Source organism: Pipistrellus hanaki, assembly GCF_964339955.1.
Source record: "Pipistrellus hanaki genome assembly, chromosome: 3".
NCBI classification, from domain to species: domain Eukaryota; kingdom Metazoa; phylum Chordata; class Mammalia; order Chiroptera; family Vespertilionidae; genus Pipistrellus; species Pipistrellus hanaki.
The window spans coordinates 102,463,998-102,481,037 of NC_140505.1; the positions used below are offsets into that span (position 1 = coordinate 102,463,998).

General features: G+C 35.4%; 1 protein-coding gene across 5 annotated transcripts in view; it reads right to left on the reverse strand.

Moving 5' to 3' along the window:
* Positions 1-424: 424 nt before the first annotated feature.
* Positions 425-17,040, reverse strand: part of CDK8 (cyclin dependent kinase 8) — a 126,833-nt gene continuing 110,217 nt past the window's right edge. For 2 of the 5 annotated variants that reach the window (XM_084878783.1, XM_084878787.1), the window contains 7 exons: positions 14,194-14,337; positions 11,384-11,453; positions 10,515-10,587; positions 4,354-4,451; positions 3,579-3,657; positions 3,305-3,463; positions 425-1,130 (listed from right to left, as the gene is read on the reverse strand). In XM_084878783.1, coding sequence (XP_084734909.1) covers positions 1,005-1,130; positions 3,305-3,463; positions 3,579-3,657; positions 4,354-4,451; positions 10,515-10,587; positions 11,384-11,453; positions 14,194-14,337 — 749 coding nt within the window. In that variant the 3' untranslated portion in view covers positions 425-1,004. The remainder of the gene's footprint in view (positions 1,131-3,304; positions 3,464-3,578; positions 3,658-4,353; positions 4,452-10,514; positions 10,588-11,383; positions 11,454-14,193; positions 14,338-17,040) is intronic. The other 3 variants (XM_084878786.1, XM_084878785.1, XM_084878784.1) reach the window with 3 other exon arrangements.

Sequence of the window (17,040 nt, forward strand, 5' to 3'; positions counted from 1 at the left end):
TAAGGCTCTCCTACTCCTTCTCCTTTGCTGAAGTAAGGGCACCCTAAACAACGTGCGAACAGGATTTAAAAAAGAAAACAAACTGAATAAAACTTTAATAGCACTACACCAACCAGCTTTAAAATCAGGACAAAATATCTGAATTGGATGCCGCACCTTTTTAAGGAAGTTACCATTCATGCTTTTTCATCTTAAAGCATGCTCACAAATCAGTAACACTAACAGGAAAAATAAAACACTGTCTATGACAATCATTTTAGTTTGTTTGCTGAACCAAACAGGTTTATATCATGACAATATATTTAATTACTATCAAATAGCAGCTTTAATACCAGTCAAGTCATAGATTGAAAATAAAAACAAACTTATAAGTGGGAAATTAATCTTTGGGAGTTTTGAAACCTTTCTGGAAAAACTATGTGGCTTTTTGTACTTTCAAAAATACCCAAGCAATAGAATCTTGATCAAAAAACACTGATTAATGTAGAAAATGAATCAACCCACTGATAAGACACTATGATGAAAGGTGTACCAAAATAATCTCATTTTGAGTCTCAGTTAATTTTGTTGAGTTAACACATACTGTATGTTTCAAGTACCAGTTAAACTTTTTGTGTGTGTACGATTGGTCAGATAATATTACACTGAAAGAATTCACCACATACAACAACAAATGCTCGCCCCTAGCACATTTCACAGCTTCACCTGCTACAGACTGTCACTGAAAAAACGCACTGGTCAGTCTGAACCGTGTCACGTAAACTATGGAAGTAGCAAATCCACAACACAAAGTGTGCTAGCACTTTCTGTTCAAGTCTAACCCCAAAACAGGTACAATTTGGAAGCCACTACCCCAGTCTGTGAAAAGTGGTGGGACTTGGCTACTGGACATGTTGAATATGTGGTTGTACAGTACATTCTCATGGCCCTCACCAGGTTCCCGCAGAGAGCTGCAGTTAGTCCGCAGCTTTAGCAACAGTGCATTGACAATGTTCCAACGCAGCTCAGTACCGGTGTGTCTGATGCGAGTACTGTGGAGGCTGCTGGGAGGTAGTTGAGTAGCCCATGCTGCTCTGTGGCTGTGATGTGCTTGGTCCAGGATTGGGATAGGCAGCATGTGGATTGGAACGCTGGAAAGAGATTGAGGGAGAGATGTAATCCATGTGTTTCTATGAGTTGGTTATATCCCAAGCCAGCATGGCTGATCATGTGTGTTCGAGATGTCATTTATTTCAAGGCATTAAGAATTTAAGAGTCTTGTGCTATGCACTAGCCTTTACAATTAAAATGGCAAAACCCCCAGATCTTTTAATACCACTTTTTCTGTATGAAGGTCAGAAGAATTGCTAGTAAAGAATACTGAGCTGAGTCTATTGTTATGCTGTAGAGTTCATTTTTTCTGCAGCCGTAACTCCCTTTTTATGCTGTTTTATATCTACTTGATAAGTAATAACTAATTTGAGAGATTTATATCACAAACTTAATGATATATGCATTAAGTAAACCAAAGCAACTTGCACGCTAGTCTCTTCAGTAGAAACCTTCCCAACACACACACAGATGATTGAAGAGTAAATGAGTATGTTAAGAAAAGGTGCACAGAAGCATTTTCTTTGGCATCAAATATTTTTATGCCCTTTAAACTAATGAATCTTACTTTCTGCTACAAGGTACATACAAAAGTAAAATTACTGAAATATAAGAGTGGTTTCCTCAGTTCTAAAATAGCACAAAAGGAAGGAACATTGGTAGAGTTTAGAGTACTCTGATTTTGATGTTATGATATTATTCACATTCCTGCATCTCTCTCGTTCTATTAGCTCCCAAGACAAGCAGTATAAAAGATTAACCATAATTTATTACTTTCTTCTTTCAAAGCCTACTTAATAAGTCATACAATTTTAAATTCTGCCAATCCTAGCAAAAATGGCATTTTAAAAAGGGTGGAGAAATTGTTTCTGAAACCACCCACAAAAAAAAATACTAACAACAGCAAAAGAGAAAACATCAGCCTTTGCTTGGTTCCAATGGCAGAGGGCAGAGCACTGCTCTGTGCCAGCACCTTAGTGTGCAAACACGCTCTGGAGCCGAGAGGGGGGCGTGCCTCCCAGTCAGATGTCTGCCCTTGATTTCCTAGTTTGACTTGCTGGACCTCTCCTTATCCAAAGCAAAGAGTCAATATCTAATTCTTAAATTACAGTAGCAGGCTCTGGGAACCTTATCAGTTTAACAAGATCTTTTTCTCTTTTAGTAGGTAAATAATTCTCATCAGTCAAAGTGTTAGCATCCTTCCCACAATGAAACCTAGGTTATTTGGGAATATGGTTGGAATAAGCAGGGAAGTGGTATACAATTTTTAAAACAGGTCTTTCTGCAAAAGAAGTGACAATGTTATTTGATAGGATCCACAAGTAGGCAATGCAGCAGCCTTATAGTTAGATCTGAGTGGAGTCCTGGGTCCACTACCAGCTCTCTGGATGCACACATGAAAGTTAGTTAGTCTCTACAAGCCTCTGTTTTCTGAAATGACAGAAAATAATGCATGCTTCATCCTAAGTACAGTTCCTGGCACACAGACAAGCTCTTATTATTATATTCAACAACAGCACCATCACAACTGTTAAGTGCTTACTGGGTACCATAAATGCTACTAAGAATTTTAATGATATGATAATAAAAAAGATACAAGTGGTCCATGTAATTTTTAAGCACTTATGTCAGGCTAGCCTTACATACATATGGTGCCTTAGCTTCCCTATGCTCTCTCATTTATCCTTATTATAACCTCAGTTACCTTTATTCAAATTCTACAGATAAGGAAACTGAGAACATTTGAATCACTCAAGTTTGCCCAAAAGTCAGTGCCTGAGCTAGGATGTGAAAGCCTGTGTTCTTCTTATTCACTATGGTATACTGTTGTTTCAAAATAACATACCACTTATCGAACTCCTACTATAAGGTGCTAAGATTTATCATGTCTTCTCCTACAACAACTGCAAGTTATTTGCCAGTCTCATTTTACAGATGAAAAACTAAAGCCAGGAAATAGTATATTACTTGCTCAAGGTCACACGGTTAATAAATGGCATAATTTAAATTCAATTATTCCAACTCTGTCTAGTTCCAAAGCCTAAACTCCCTCTACTGTATCACTGTCAGCACTTTTCCATGCCAGTAACACTTCCTGTCGATGTAATTCCCCAGGTACACAAAGGCCTTTTCTTAATTACATCACATTTTCCAGTGGTCACAAACCAATGCAAATACTGACATGGCAGGTCAATACAAAATAATTTCAAAATACCTGATAGTCTGAGGTCATGATCAGTCCACCTGAGGTAGTGGTAGGAGGAACAACTCTCACTTTTTTCAACGGGGGTCCCTGTGTATGACTGCTGTCTTGATTCCCTGGGTGACCAGTTCCATTAGTGTGGTTATTGCCCTGTTGCTGCTGCTGGTTCTTCTCAATTGGTTAAACAGAAAAATAAAGTTCAACTCAGAAGGAGAACACAATACACACAAACCTGAAAATGTGGTAGCACTGAAACAAGAAGCTGCCAACTATACTTAATACTTACTTTGTCTCCTTTATCATCAGGTTCTTCTTCTGTTAAAAATTCTCGTTTTGGGTAAGGGATTTGACAACCGGCAAAAACACTGATCACAAGGGAAAAAAAAAAAAAGACTTCTGGTATATTAATCAATATTTCAAATGCTTCATTTAAGTGGCATTCATTTTAAGATGGACTTTGTCTCCCTATTTATAATATAAAAGCTTTCATACAAGTGGACAAAATGAATCTTTTTTTCTCATCAGTGACATCACAGCAGGTCATTTAAGTGCCTTTCATTGCATAAAAATAATCAATAATCATCTAGGATGACTCAACTGTTTTTTTAATCCTAGCATTACTCTTTTATTACTACAACCAAAATGTAGATTCAGACAAAATGTCACAATTCAAACACAAATGTTTTGTTCCCTCCCTAGCATATTTAAGTGAAAGCTGGCCCAGGGAGCACAGACTCATGGGGATGGGATTTGTAACTGGTGCACAAACTGTAGAAGAAAGCAATCTCAGTGAGTGAGTGAGCGCCACGTGGGTAACCAACCTCACCCAACAACTGGTGACTGCCGAAACCAACGCTAGAATGTTTCCTAAAGCAACCGAGAAACAGGAACACTCTCCACCATAAACCCTGACACTCAGTTATCAGAGCTCAGGCTTTGCTTGTCATAGGATTTCATTGGGACCCTGGATCAAAGGAGTAGCAACTTGGAGTTGATAATTGAAAGAAAATAGGCCTCCCCCAATTTTACCATGCTGGTGAGTTAACAAATTGATCACTTACTCTGATGTAGGAAGTGGGTCTTCTAAGAAATAGGGATCCTGCATAGCCTGTTCTGAGGTAATTCGCTTTATTGGGTCCATGGTAAGCAACTTCTGAAGCTGAAACCATAAGTCATAAAAACATTACTGCATTACTTTTCCTAGTTATACCCCTTGACACACATGTGGGAGGTATATGTTTTTTGATGAATAACGCCATGATTTGGAGGGCATTTATTCCTCCAAATTAAGATAAAATTATTAAATTTAATGTAGTAATTCACATTTTGGTTATTCTACCGTGTTTCCCCGAAAATAAGACATCTTCCGAAAATAAGACCTACTTACAGGTTTCCTTCTGAGTGAAATATAAGGCATCCCCCCCGAAAATAAGGCCCCCCTAGGCTAAACATAAGAGATTTGGTCCACTGATTCTGAAAGAAATGGAGTCACAAGAAATTCACCAGGAAATTCAGGAATTGGATTGTTATGATGATGTTCCAGAAGATGATGACATGATTGTCATTGAATAAATGAGTAAATTCTTGATACTGTAGGATTCAGTTTGTCTGGTTTGTGTTGACAACTACTGTACTACTGTACCGTATACAGGTAATAAATTTCCTTTATTTTCATTTAACAATAAATGTGTACCGTATTCTTCTTCATGGAAAAATAAAACATCCACTGAAAATAAGACCTAGCGCATCTTTGGGAGCAAAAATTAATATAAGACACTGTCTTATTTTCGGGGAAACAGGGTAATATTCATTATCTCATGTGATTCTCCTATAAGATGTAATTAAACTTATATCTTTTTACTCTAAACCAATAATCTTCTTCCTACATTATCTAAATTATCCAATTCAGGACAGGATTAAAAAAGTTCTAAGACAAACAATATGATACTACATGCAGTTATTTAGATTTAAATCTAAATTAACTATGTTTAAAAAATCAATTTCTCAGTCATATCAGGTCATTTCTCGAGCTCAACAGCTCCATGTTGCTAGGGCTATCCTTACTGCAGCACAGCTCATCACAAAGTTCTCCCGGACAGTGCTGTACCATCTAAATAAATATGGTGATTGATATGGAACTTGGAAAGTACAGAGGTGTAGTTAAGTACAGAAGAGATTCTGGAAAGAGGCTGCTTGGGTTAAAATCCTCACTAGACATTTTTTGGTTGAGTGACTTTGGACAAATTAGTTAATCACTTTGTAAACTCATCTGACAAAAGGAGACTAAAACTGGTACCTATTATCATAGGTTTGTTTTCAGGATTAAATGAGTTAACCCTACCAGACCGCCATACCGATTTTTCGGTACTCGTCACAAACTAAAAATAACCAACCAATCGTGGTCAAACCTCTTGGTTAGCCATTGCAAATGTCTGGCCCCATGTGTTTGAATTGACTTTGTGTGGTTTGACGTGAAAAATTTCTGAAAATTCACAAAGAAACGAGCGGCTGATGAACCAAACACTTCAACAGGAAAGCGAAGTAGGTCTAGGCTTATCACAGTCTAACAGGTGATCGATACTTTAGTTGATTCAGACTCTGAGGAATCAGAATTTCATCAAGAATATGTTTCCAGTTCAAGTGACACAGATAGGGAGAGATCGAGTAATGAGGAGAATCTTGAACCTTATAGATCTAGAACTAGATCGATAGTAAGAGAAGGGGGGGCGTGTCCTTCAAATAGCTGATGAGGGAGATCTAGGTGGGGATGAAGGTTGGACAAGGAATTTTGTATCACCAAATACAGATCTGAATTTCAATGAGGATGGAAAAGGCCCAGTGAATATTCCTGGATCTATCACAGAGGAGAGTGAAACGATTGACTTTTTATCCTTGTTTTTGGATGATACTTTCTGGCAAACTTTGACAGCGAAAGCCAATCCAATTTCATAGAGCAAAGCCCAACTCCTAAATGCCAAAAATTTCAAGGATGCCACAGTGGAAGAAATGAAGGCTTTTTTTGGACTGGGGATCTATATGGAATACTTATGTATAAAGCCCAGCTATGGGGATTATTGGACAAATGAGGGCTCTGACTTTGTTGGGTTTACTCCCGGATTTCAAAATGTTATGACTCGAGACAGATACTTGGCTCTTTGGAGTTTTTTACACAAAATTGATGAGGAAGACACCGATATCCATAAGACAGACAGAATATATATATAGTTAGGCCTTTCTTGGAAAGTCTGCTCCCCAAGTTTCTCCACTTCTATCTGCCAAAGCAACATTTGAGCCTAGATGAAGGGATGATCCAGACAAAAAACCACTTGGCCATCAAGCAGTATATCAAGGATAAATAAGCCCACAAAGTGGGGCATCAAGTCTTTCCTTCTCTGTGAAGGTGAAACTGGCTACACTTTGAATGCAGAAATCTACACTGGTGCTGCAGCAATGCCTATAAGGCTTGGGCGCACTAGGAAATACAGTCGTTCGTCTCCTGACCTCATGTGCAATGGAAAATAAATCTCATGTGCTTGTCCTGGACCGGTTCAACAATTCTGTAACCCTTGCTAAATATGCACTGTCAGAATTACACACAGGAATTGTGGGAACCCTGCAGCAAACAGGAAGCAGTTTCCTAAGTCCCTGAAAAGTGTAAAAAAAACTTGCTAGGTGTGCAAGAAATACAGATGCCACAGCTGGTGAAGGACTATAATAAATATATGGGTGGCTGTGACAAAAATGACCAGATGACCGCTGGCCCTAATGGCTTTTCATAAAATATTTTACGTGGGTCAGTTATAATTCTTGTATCTTGTATGCTTCAAAGCAGCAAGCTGCTTCAAAAAAGCCAGTTAATTTCACCAGATATATTCAGAAACTGTGCCTGCAACTTATTGGTGGATACAGGACATCAGCCCACTGCCACCCACAAAAGGAACCCTGTACTCAATGGATGACCCCAGGCAATCATTTTCCAGAGATTCCCCCTGAGACATTGTCCAATCATATCTGTGTTGTGTGCATGGAAAAGCACTCCAGGTACAACAAGCAAAATCCTGGAGTGCCTTACAAAGACAATCCATGCAAGAAAGTGAAGAGCAACATCTGGTGCTCACTTTACAAGAAGTACATCTGTGTGAAACAAAGCTCATCCTGCTAGGTGGTTGGCACAGAAAGATGGAATATTGGCACTAGATGAAAGGTAGACCTATTTTCTACAATGTCTCCAAGTTCCATCTTATTCTAACCGCTTGTTTGCATGTAACTAACATTTTTCTATGTCATGTTGATTTTTTTCTCTTTAATATATGGAAAACAATTAAATGGTGCCTGGCACAAAGAAAGCATTATACAAGTGTTAGTTGTTATCATCACCATCATCATCTTCACTACATACAGAAATGTCACATTAATGTAAAAACTCAGTATTTTTTTGGTTAAAACATAGTTTACTAAAGGCTTTATGAACTAGAATATCTTATTTTAATATGTGATTTAAGAGGTTATCTAAATAGTGATCTCTTTGTTTATAGTCTCTGATGGAAGTTTTCGGATGTTATAGTACAACCAGAGGCCTGATGCATGAAGATTTGTTCAAGAACGGAACTTCCTTCCCCTGGCTCCCAGCACCGCCTTTGCTCTGACCAGAGCCACCTTTTCGATCAGGCCCAGAGCTGCCTTTCCACCTTCTCATGCTGCCCAGAGGCTCAGAGCAGTGTGGAACGCCTGTGCTGTCACCATGGCAATGACTCAAGCGTACCGCCCCCAGCTGCTCAGTGCCTGTGTATGCAAATTAACCTGCCATCTTTGTTGGGTTAATTTGCATACCCACTCCTGATTGGCTGGTGAGCGTCACAAAGGTACAGTCAATTTGCATCTTACTCTTTTATTAGTGTAAACAGAATCATCCCTGGAGTACTTCTTAAAACAAATTGCTAGACCCTACTCCCAGAGCTCCTGCTGGTCTACTTGAGCAGGAGCACAAAGTTCTGTGTTTTCAACAAGTTTCCAGACTATTCTAATCTACTGGACTAGGACCACATTTTGAAAAACAAGGAACTAACAGACATACTGAGCCTTAGACATGGGAGGTGACACAATTAGAGGGCAAAACATATTTTAAAATGCTTGGGATGGTAAAATTTAAATTTTAGTAATCTGATATTTTAATGAAAGCACAATTTTATTTTTAGAGTTGAAAAGGAAAGCATGGATTTGCTATTTAAAATACTCAACCATGATTTTAATGGGAATTATAGCTGAGCTTTCAGATGGGTGCACTCTAGACAGATCATTACAGTTAAAACAAACAAAGCTGCAAATGAGATTTATCTCCAGAATTTCAGCAGTATTGGTAGTGCAAGTCACTTCAGACTACACTGAGTAGCAGTGAATTGGGGGGTGGGGAAGAATAATTCCCCTAAATCATGACTATTGATCTATCACTATTATTATTCTGTAGAATAAATAAGTTCATACTTTAAAAAATATATTTATTTTATTGACTTTTTACTGAGAGGAAGAGAGAGGAATAGAGAGTTAGAAACACTGATGAGAGAGAATCATCGATCAGCTGCCTCTTGCACACCCCCCTACGGGGGATGTGTATGCAACCAAGGTACATGCCCTTGCCCGGAATCAAACCCAGGACCTTTCAGTCTACAGGCTGATGCTCTATCCACTGAGCCAAACTGGTTTCGGCAAGTTCATACTTTTGAAGAATCTAACTTACCTTCTAATTAGGGTCCTGTTGTAAGCACATTACAATAAGCATTATTTGGATAATAATATATATATATGTTGAATGCTGCTGCTTTTTTTTTTTTTTTTTAATATATTTTATTGATTTTGTACAGAGAGGAAGGGAGAGAGATAGGGTTAGAAAACATCAATGAGAGAGTCATAGATCAGCTGCCTCTTGCACACCCCCTACTGGGGATATGTCCACAACCAAGGTACATGCCCTTGACCGGAATTGAACCCGGGACCTTTCAGTCCCCAAGCCTATGCTCTATCCATTGAGCCAAACCAGTTTCGGCTGAACGCTGCTTCTTAAATTGCTAATGTATGACTATGTAAAAATAAGTGGAAGATACAGAAGTAGAAACAGTAGAAGGAGAAGAAAAGTAGAAACAGAAGAAATGTTTTCCAAGTGGCCTAGGCTATAATAAAGGAAAGTTTAATCCTTTCCAAGTTAAAAAAAAAAAATTCCCATTTAATAAACTCATTTAAAAATATTGGGAACAGCCCGCTGGCATGGCTCAGTGGTTGAGCATTGACTTATGAACGAGGAGGTCATGGTTCAATTCCTGGTCTAGGCACATGCCTGGGTTGTAGACTCATTCTCCAGTGTGGAGTGTGCAGGAAACAGACAATCAATGGTTCTCTCTCAGCATTGATGTTTCTATCTTTCTCTCCCTCTCCCTTTCTCTCTGAAATCAATAAAAATATATTTTAAAAAATGTTGGAAATAAAGGAATAAAAGGATTTTAAGCAAAGCAAAATAAAAACTGATTCCTCAGATTCCCCCTTTTATGGTATATAGTTTTTTTTAAAACATAAAGTGAAAAAACATTTTTAATTTTTACAGCATAAAAACTTTTAAATTTAAAATTCTATTTTAAATTTAAGTTGGTAATAGTTATATAAACCCACATTATAAATTATCTTGATAGTACATGGATTAATTCAGTTTCCAGGTCATCATTTTTCCATTATACACTGATAAATACTGCATCTCCCATACTCTTCCAGAAAAAGCAATTAATATATACAATTACTAAAGGACTTCTAATACCCAAGTTTATAAGAGGTATTTTTGGAGCTAAATATTTTGTGAACAGTTTTTTCAAAGAGTTGAAATACAAAATAATTTATAAAAAATATTTCTGAATGGTGGGGTTATTTTCTTCTTGATTCTTCTCTGAAATTTTTAAATAACTGATGAAACCTAGAAAAGTAATTTTTAAAATGTGCTTGATAGACTTGGTATAATGACTATCTTGAGAAAATCTAATCTAACCATGTCAAATCATGCTATGGGTTTGAACAAATATTTTTATGTCTTTACTAGTACTTATTAACATGATCTCCACATTTACTGTTCAAGTACTCTAAATGTGCTTAGTAACCATAGAAACTGACCCAATAAAGCCTTAGAATGGACTAATCAATTAGGGCAGAAAAACGCATTTTATTAGTACTGTTTGCTAAAGCTTACCAAGTGGAATGCTTTACTATCTGGTTTAACTTTATGTTTTTCCATATACTTGATAAGGCTGCAGTTGGTATACCTGAAAGAGAAATACTATATTAAATTTGAGGTTAACTTTAAATTAGATATCTATATTAAATTTTAGATTAATTTTACATTGGTTGAAGTTTTTCCACACAGAATTCTTTTCATCATAATCAATATAGTATATATATATTGAAAATGGTATAATCAGAATAAAGAGTGGCATTAAATCAATTTTATACTTCAATGAATATTCACACTGGTCACTTTTGAATGGATACTACTGATTACATGCAAGATAATTTCATTAATAATATATACTGAATAGTTTCCACATGCATGCTATCTCAAAAATTATCTTAATTGGATCAAAAGTTTAACTCAGCCTTAAATAAATAAAAAGGAAAAAAATTGTTATAAGTCTATATAGTGCACTCTTCCAATCCCCTGATCTTGCCTTGTAAATAAATGAAATATTCCTTTTCTTCTATTAAAACTTGCTTAAAATTACCCAACCTAGATGGCTAGACAAATGGTTATTTACAAGGCTTATTTATTTCAGTCTCTTACTGCATAGAATTACTTTCTACCAATGCTTCCAGAAAATAAGGAATATGGAAAAAAAAAATTTTTCCCCCTCATATCCAAGTCAGCTACTAATATTAGATATTCTCCTTTCTTATATCATTTAAACATCTTAAGAAATGGTCATAATGTAAAAAATATATACTAAATATATAAAATTATTTATTACACTAATATTATGTTGCATATTCTATTATGTTGAGTATTCTGCTGAGTACTCTGGAAAGGCAAAACTAAACAAAAGGTCTATTTTCTTTCCAACTTACGTATTTCTTCTGAAATCTTTCATTAATGTTGAATGCTCAGGCATCTTTTTTATGTCTTCCCAATCTTTATCTGTGAAATACATTGATAAAATTTTATGTTGTCTAGGTTCCTAGTCTCAAGAACTTCAATAAAGGTCATCTCAGTTTCATTACATTTCCTATACTTTTAACCTCCATGAAAGCACAGACTTCAAATAAATGGTAGTTACAGTAAAGATCTTATCTTGCACTGTAAATACAACTCTAACTTGTATAGAAATAGACCTTTCTATCTTTTTTAAAATGCTTACTTTTTACCTGTTTGACTATGTTTATGTTACCTAAATTTCTAGAACTAAAGCGTAATGTTATAGATAAAAATTTCTATTATTAATTCTAATTCTCTTTGTAAAATCAATGTTTTTCTTTTTCTTTCTTTCTTTTTTATTTTTACCAAATTTCTTTGTTAAATCAGTAACCAATCTCTTCAATAATAAATCTAATATCTTCCCCTCAGCAGCTTTAAGGTACACTTCTTTTCATATGGCCCTCCTTATTGTCACCTTATTAAATACATTGCTTTTATATCAGCATTCTATGTAAGCAGTAATAATTATTTCAAATAGAAGAGAATAGAGTAGGATATAACTAGTACATTAATTAGCTGTTGGCTTTGGCTAGTTTCAATAACATAACAAAAACAATCCCAGCTACTAATATATTAGGTAGAAAATGTCTCAGTTAGTTTTGCTGGCATTAGAGTTATTCAAGCAACACATGCTAAATAGCTTGTTTTCTCAATCATTATCAATGGACTTTTACTTTGATAAAGTAAAAGAGAATCTATCAAGTGTGCAGCACTATAACGGTAGCTGACCAGCACCATTAGCTTTTAAATGGCTTTTAGAGGTTCGAGTTTCTTTCAATTTACTTGTAAAAATATTTGCTAACTTCCTCCACAGATATCACATATTTTAAAATAAACTAAATATATATTTAAGTTCCTAAGTGGAATTTTCTCAACTATTTTCTTACTTTAATTTCTCTATTTTGTAAGTTTCTCAAGCTAGAAATCTTGAGATAATCTTTTCCCTTTTCCCTTAATGATATATTTGCTATTAAAATGATACATTTGTCCCTTATTCTCCTTCCTTATTATCACTTTATACCTGGAATACTGTTATAAGTAAGCAGCTGGTTTCCCCAACTAAATTTACTTGTTTTTCATTGATTTTTATAAACCACTGCCATTCTAATATCTTTTTAAAATGTAACATATTTTATCATGAAGTCTCACTCTTTAGCATAGGAAATCTAAATTCTATTGCCTGCTCTTCAAGTTCCTTATAAGCTGAGCCCATCCTAACTGCTGAACCGCACATTAAGAATCATCTCCTCAAAAGGCCTTTCCCACCTCCACCCTGTCTTAAGCCACGTTCCTTTCTCTGGTGGACCCATTCAGAAGTGGGAAGCAAAGGCCACTCTTCTCCTTCTACTCAAACCATACATATTCTTGAAACAGTCTACTTAGATCAGTAAAATGTAAACTTGAAGAGGGCAGGAATCATATCTAAGTCTACAATATTTTACATTTAACACAGTGCTTGGCACATGGCAAGTACTCAGTAAATACTCAGTGAATAACTGAAATTCCCATCACAACAAAGCAGTCTTTGCAGAATTGTTAACCAATTTTGGAGAAAGGCAGTATCTGTGTAGTTATTCTGCATTTACTGATAATTAACATCCTTCTAAGGCAGTGGTCAGCAAACTGTGGCTTGTGAGCCATATGCGACTCTTTGGCCCCTTGAGTGTGGCTCTTCCACAAAATACCATGTGCGGGCGCACACATACATACAGTGTGACTGAAACTTTGCGGTCCATGCGCAGAAGTTGGTTTTTGGCTCAAAAAAAAATTTTCAATCGTTGTACTGTTGGTATTTGGCTCTGTTGACTAATGAGTTTGCCGACCACTATTCTAAGGGAATGTGAAATTATAAACTCCCAGATATATGTGTATTAGTCTTGAGATATAGTGACCTGAGAAAAAATTCCAACAAACAATTTTTAATAAGTACTCGACTATCCAAAATTATAAAGGTGCTTTAAATAAGTTTTCATTATTCTGGACCACTGGGCAGTTTTTAGTGACTGATGAACTATCATTCTGTGGTATAACAAAGGAAGGGGATGCAGCCGGAGAGATCTAATGCCCATGATGAGATATCTAAACAACGTTTTCCCGACCGCAAATCGGTGCAAGGTTGTTGGAATGCTCGACTTTCACCTACATTCTGACTGCTCTAATGTAAAATTTAAAAGAATGTTCTTATTGACAAAGATCATAGAGAAAAAAAAGCTATTATTCAATACAATGTGAGTCTGCACAGTGCCATAAATAAAAATCAGGTTCAAAATTTATATTCAAGTGCCAAGTAATTAATGGCAGCATAGTATGTTCTGCCAGACAAAAGTGCATGCTACTGAATTTTATTTGCAATTCCCACTTGTAAGAACTAAAGGCACCTTTTAAATATAGATATTGCAAATATTTTATCATTTCAAATATTAAACAACAAAACAAAATAGACAACAACAACAAAAAAACAAAAATACACCTGCAAGTGCAAGTTCAGGAAATCCATAAATATTTTCATGCTAAAACGTGAACTCCACAAATTTTGCTATTTCTATGGATCTTTGATTAAGACAAGCCATAAATATAAAGTATCAAATAAGAGTAGCTTTTATCAACTAAAAATATACACCTTTCCAATGAAGATACCTAAGTTCAAACAACAGTGATTTAAAAACAAAAACATAATGTGTACCTGCAGGGAATCCCATTACATTGAATATTCTGTCCAGCTGGTCATGGTGATAAGGATTACTAGTTTTGATGTCCTCTTGTCGACAGTGAAATATTGGTTCTGACGTTAGTAGTTCTGCAAATATACACCCTATAGCCCAAATATCTTTAAAATAAAAAGACAAAAAAAAAAAAAAAGGAAAAAAAAAGAAAAGGAAAAATAAAAGGAAAGGAAAAAAGAAAAAGAAAGGAGGAAAATAAAGTGGTTCTTTCCAAAAGAAAATGCATTTTTATTTTGGTGGGGAGTGTTTTTCTTTCCTTTCTTTCCCTAATAAGTCATATTAATTCCAAAGCAATTATAATTATATATACCACAGAATATGGTTTGTAAATATAGATTCCCATTCCACCCACCCCAATTTTTCATTCCCTGTTATATCTCCACTCCACCCACTGGTTTAATTCCAAGTTTAAATCAATTTATTAGCTACATTTTAGGTAGTTTTTAAATGTTTCAAACATTACTTTATTTATGAAATACATACAAAGCTACATAAGGAGCATGGGAACCACAAACAAAGAAAACTAAACAAAAAAATAAATAAATAAAAAACCTAAACAGCCCCTGAAATGGGGCTAAGTTGCCAAAAATAATCACTACAATTTTTTATGGTAAAAATATTTTTTCTTTAGCTTGTTTATTTAATTTGTAAAGTCTAATAATTATGCTCCCATGTTAACACTAGTTAGCAAGGTGTGATTACAAGAAAAAGACAGCGACTAAACATAAATATTCTAATGAAACAGTATTTCTACTTGAAGAGTTTTTCATTCAAAGTCGTTTTTTTTTTTTTTCATAGAAACATAGGTTTATTTTGATAGAGACATGGTGAATACAAAGGGCTGAAATGAGTAATAATTAAAATAAAATAATAGAACGTTTTAATAAAAATTAATATTTTTCTTTTTAAAAAATTTTTTGATTGACATTTTAATCAATAAAGAAAAACATATCAATCAAAGTTTTTCTTTAGAGAATAACAAGTGTCAGGTGATTTTGCAAGGTCAAGTATTTAATAGGAACAAAAAAAGGGGGGGTAAAATACTACCATTAAATAGGTACAAAAGCTATAACTTCATACACAGACTGAGGGTGAAGGGATGGAAAAAGGTTTTCCAGGCGAATGAAAATGAATAAAAAGCTGGGGTAGCAATACTTATATATGACAAATTAGATCTCACAGTGAAGGACATAAAAAGATATAAGGAAGGCGACTTCATAATACTAAAGGGAGCAATCTAACAAGAAGAAATGACTCTAGTAAACATATACACACCCAATACAGGAGCACCCAAATACATTAAAAAAAAAACTCCTGGAGGATATCAAGGGAGAGATTAACAGCAATACAATCATAGTAGGAGACTTTAATACCACACTATCACCATGACAAATCCTCTAAACAAAAAAATCAACAAAGAAACATCAATCCTAAATGACTCACTAGACCAGATGGAATTGACATCTTCAGAACATTTCACCCCAAAGCCACAGAATATACATTCTTCTCAAGTGCACATGGGTCATTTTCAAAGAAAGATCATATATTGGGTCACAGGCAAAGTTTCTTCAAATTTAAGAAGATAGAAATCTTATCAAGCATCTTCTCAAACACAATGGCATAAAACTGGAAGTCAACTACAATAAAAACAATCCAAGCCCAAACTGATTTGGCTCAGTGTATAGAGCATCAGTCTGAGGACTGAAAGGTCCCAGGTTCAATTCCGGTCAAGGGCGTGTACCTTGGTTGCGAGCACATCCCCAGTAGGGGGTGTGCAAGAGGCAGCTGATCAATGTTTCTCTTTCATCAATGTTTCTGACTCTCCATCCCTCTCTCTTCCTCTATGTAAAAAAAATCAATAAAATATTTATTTTTAAAAACCCGAAAAAAATCAAACACATGGAAACTAAATAGCATGCTATTAAAAAATGACTGGGTTGCCAAAAAGATCAAAGAAGAAATAAAAAACATCATGGCAACAAATGACAATGAAAAAACAACAATCCAAAATCTATGAAAATACAGCAAAAGCAGTCTTGAGAGGGAAGTACACAGTTCTACAAGCCTACTGCAAAAAAAACAAGAAACAATGGAAATAAACTACCTAACACTACAACTCAATGAATTAGAAAGAGAACAACAAGAAAATCCCAGTGTATGCAGAAGGAAGGAAATAATAAAGATCAGAGCATAGATAAACAACAGAGATTAAAAACAACAACAACAAAAAAAAAAAACACCAACAATACAAAAGATCAATAAAACCAAGTTTTTGGAAAGGATAAACAAGATTGATGAATCTCTAGCCAGACTCACCAAGAAGCAAAGAGAGAGGACCCAAATAAACAAAATCAGAAATGAAAGGGGAAAAATAACAACAGACCCCACAGAAATACAAAGGACTGTTTTTAAAAAATACTATGAATAACTCTATTCCAACAAACTAGACAACCTGGAGGAAATGGACACATTCCTAGAAAAATACAACCTTCCAAAACTCAATCAGGAAGAATCCAAAAATCTCAATAGACCAGTGACTTTGGAAGAAATTGAAGCAGTCATCAAAAAGTTTCCAACAAACAAAAGCCCAGGGCCAGACAGCTTCACAGAGTAGTTTTACCAAACATTCAAGGAAGAACTAAAACTATTCCAAAATTTCAAAAGAAAGGAACACTTCCAAGCTCCTTCTATGAAGCCAGCATCACCCTAATGCTGAAACCAGATAAAGACAACACAATGAACGAGATTTACAGACCAATATCCCTCATGAACACAGATGCCAAAATCCTCAACAAAATTCTAGCAAA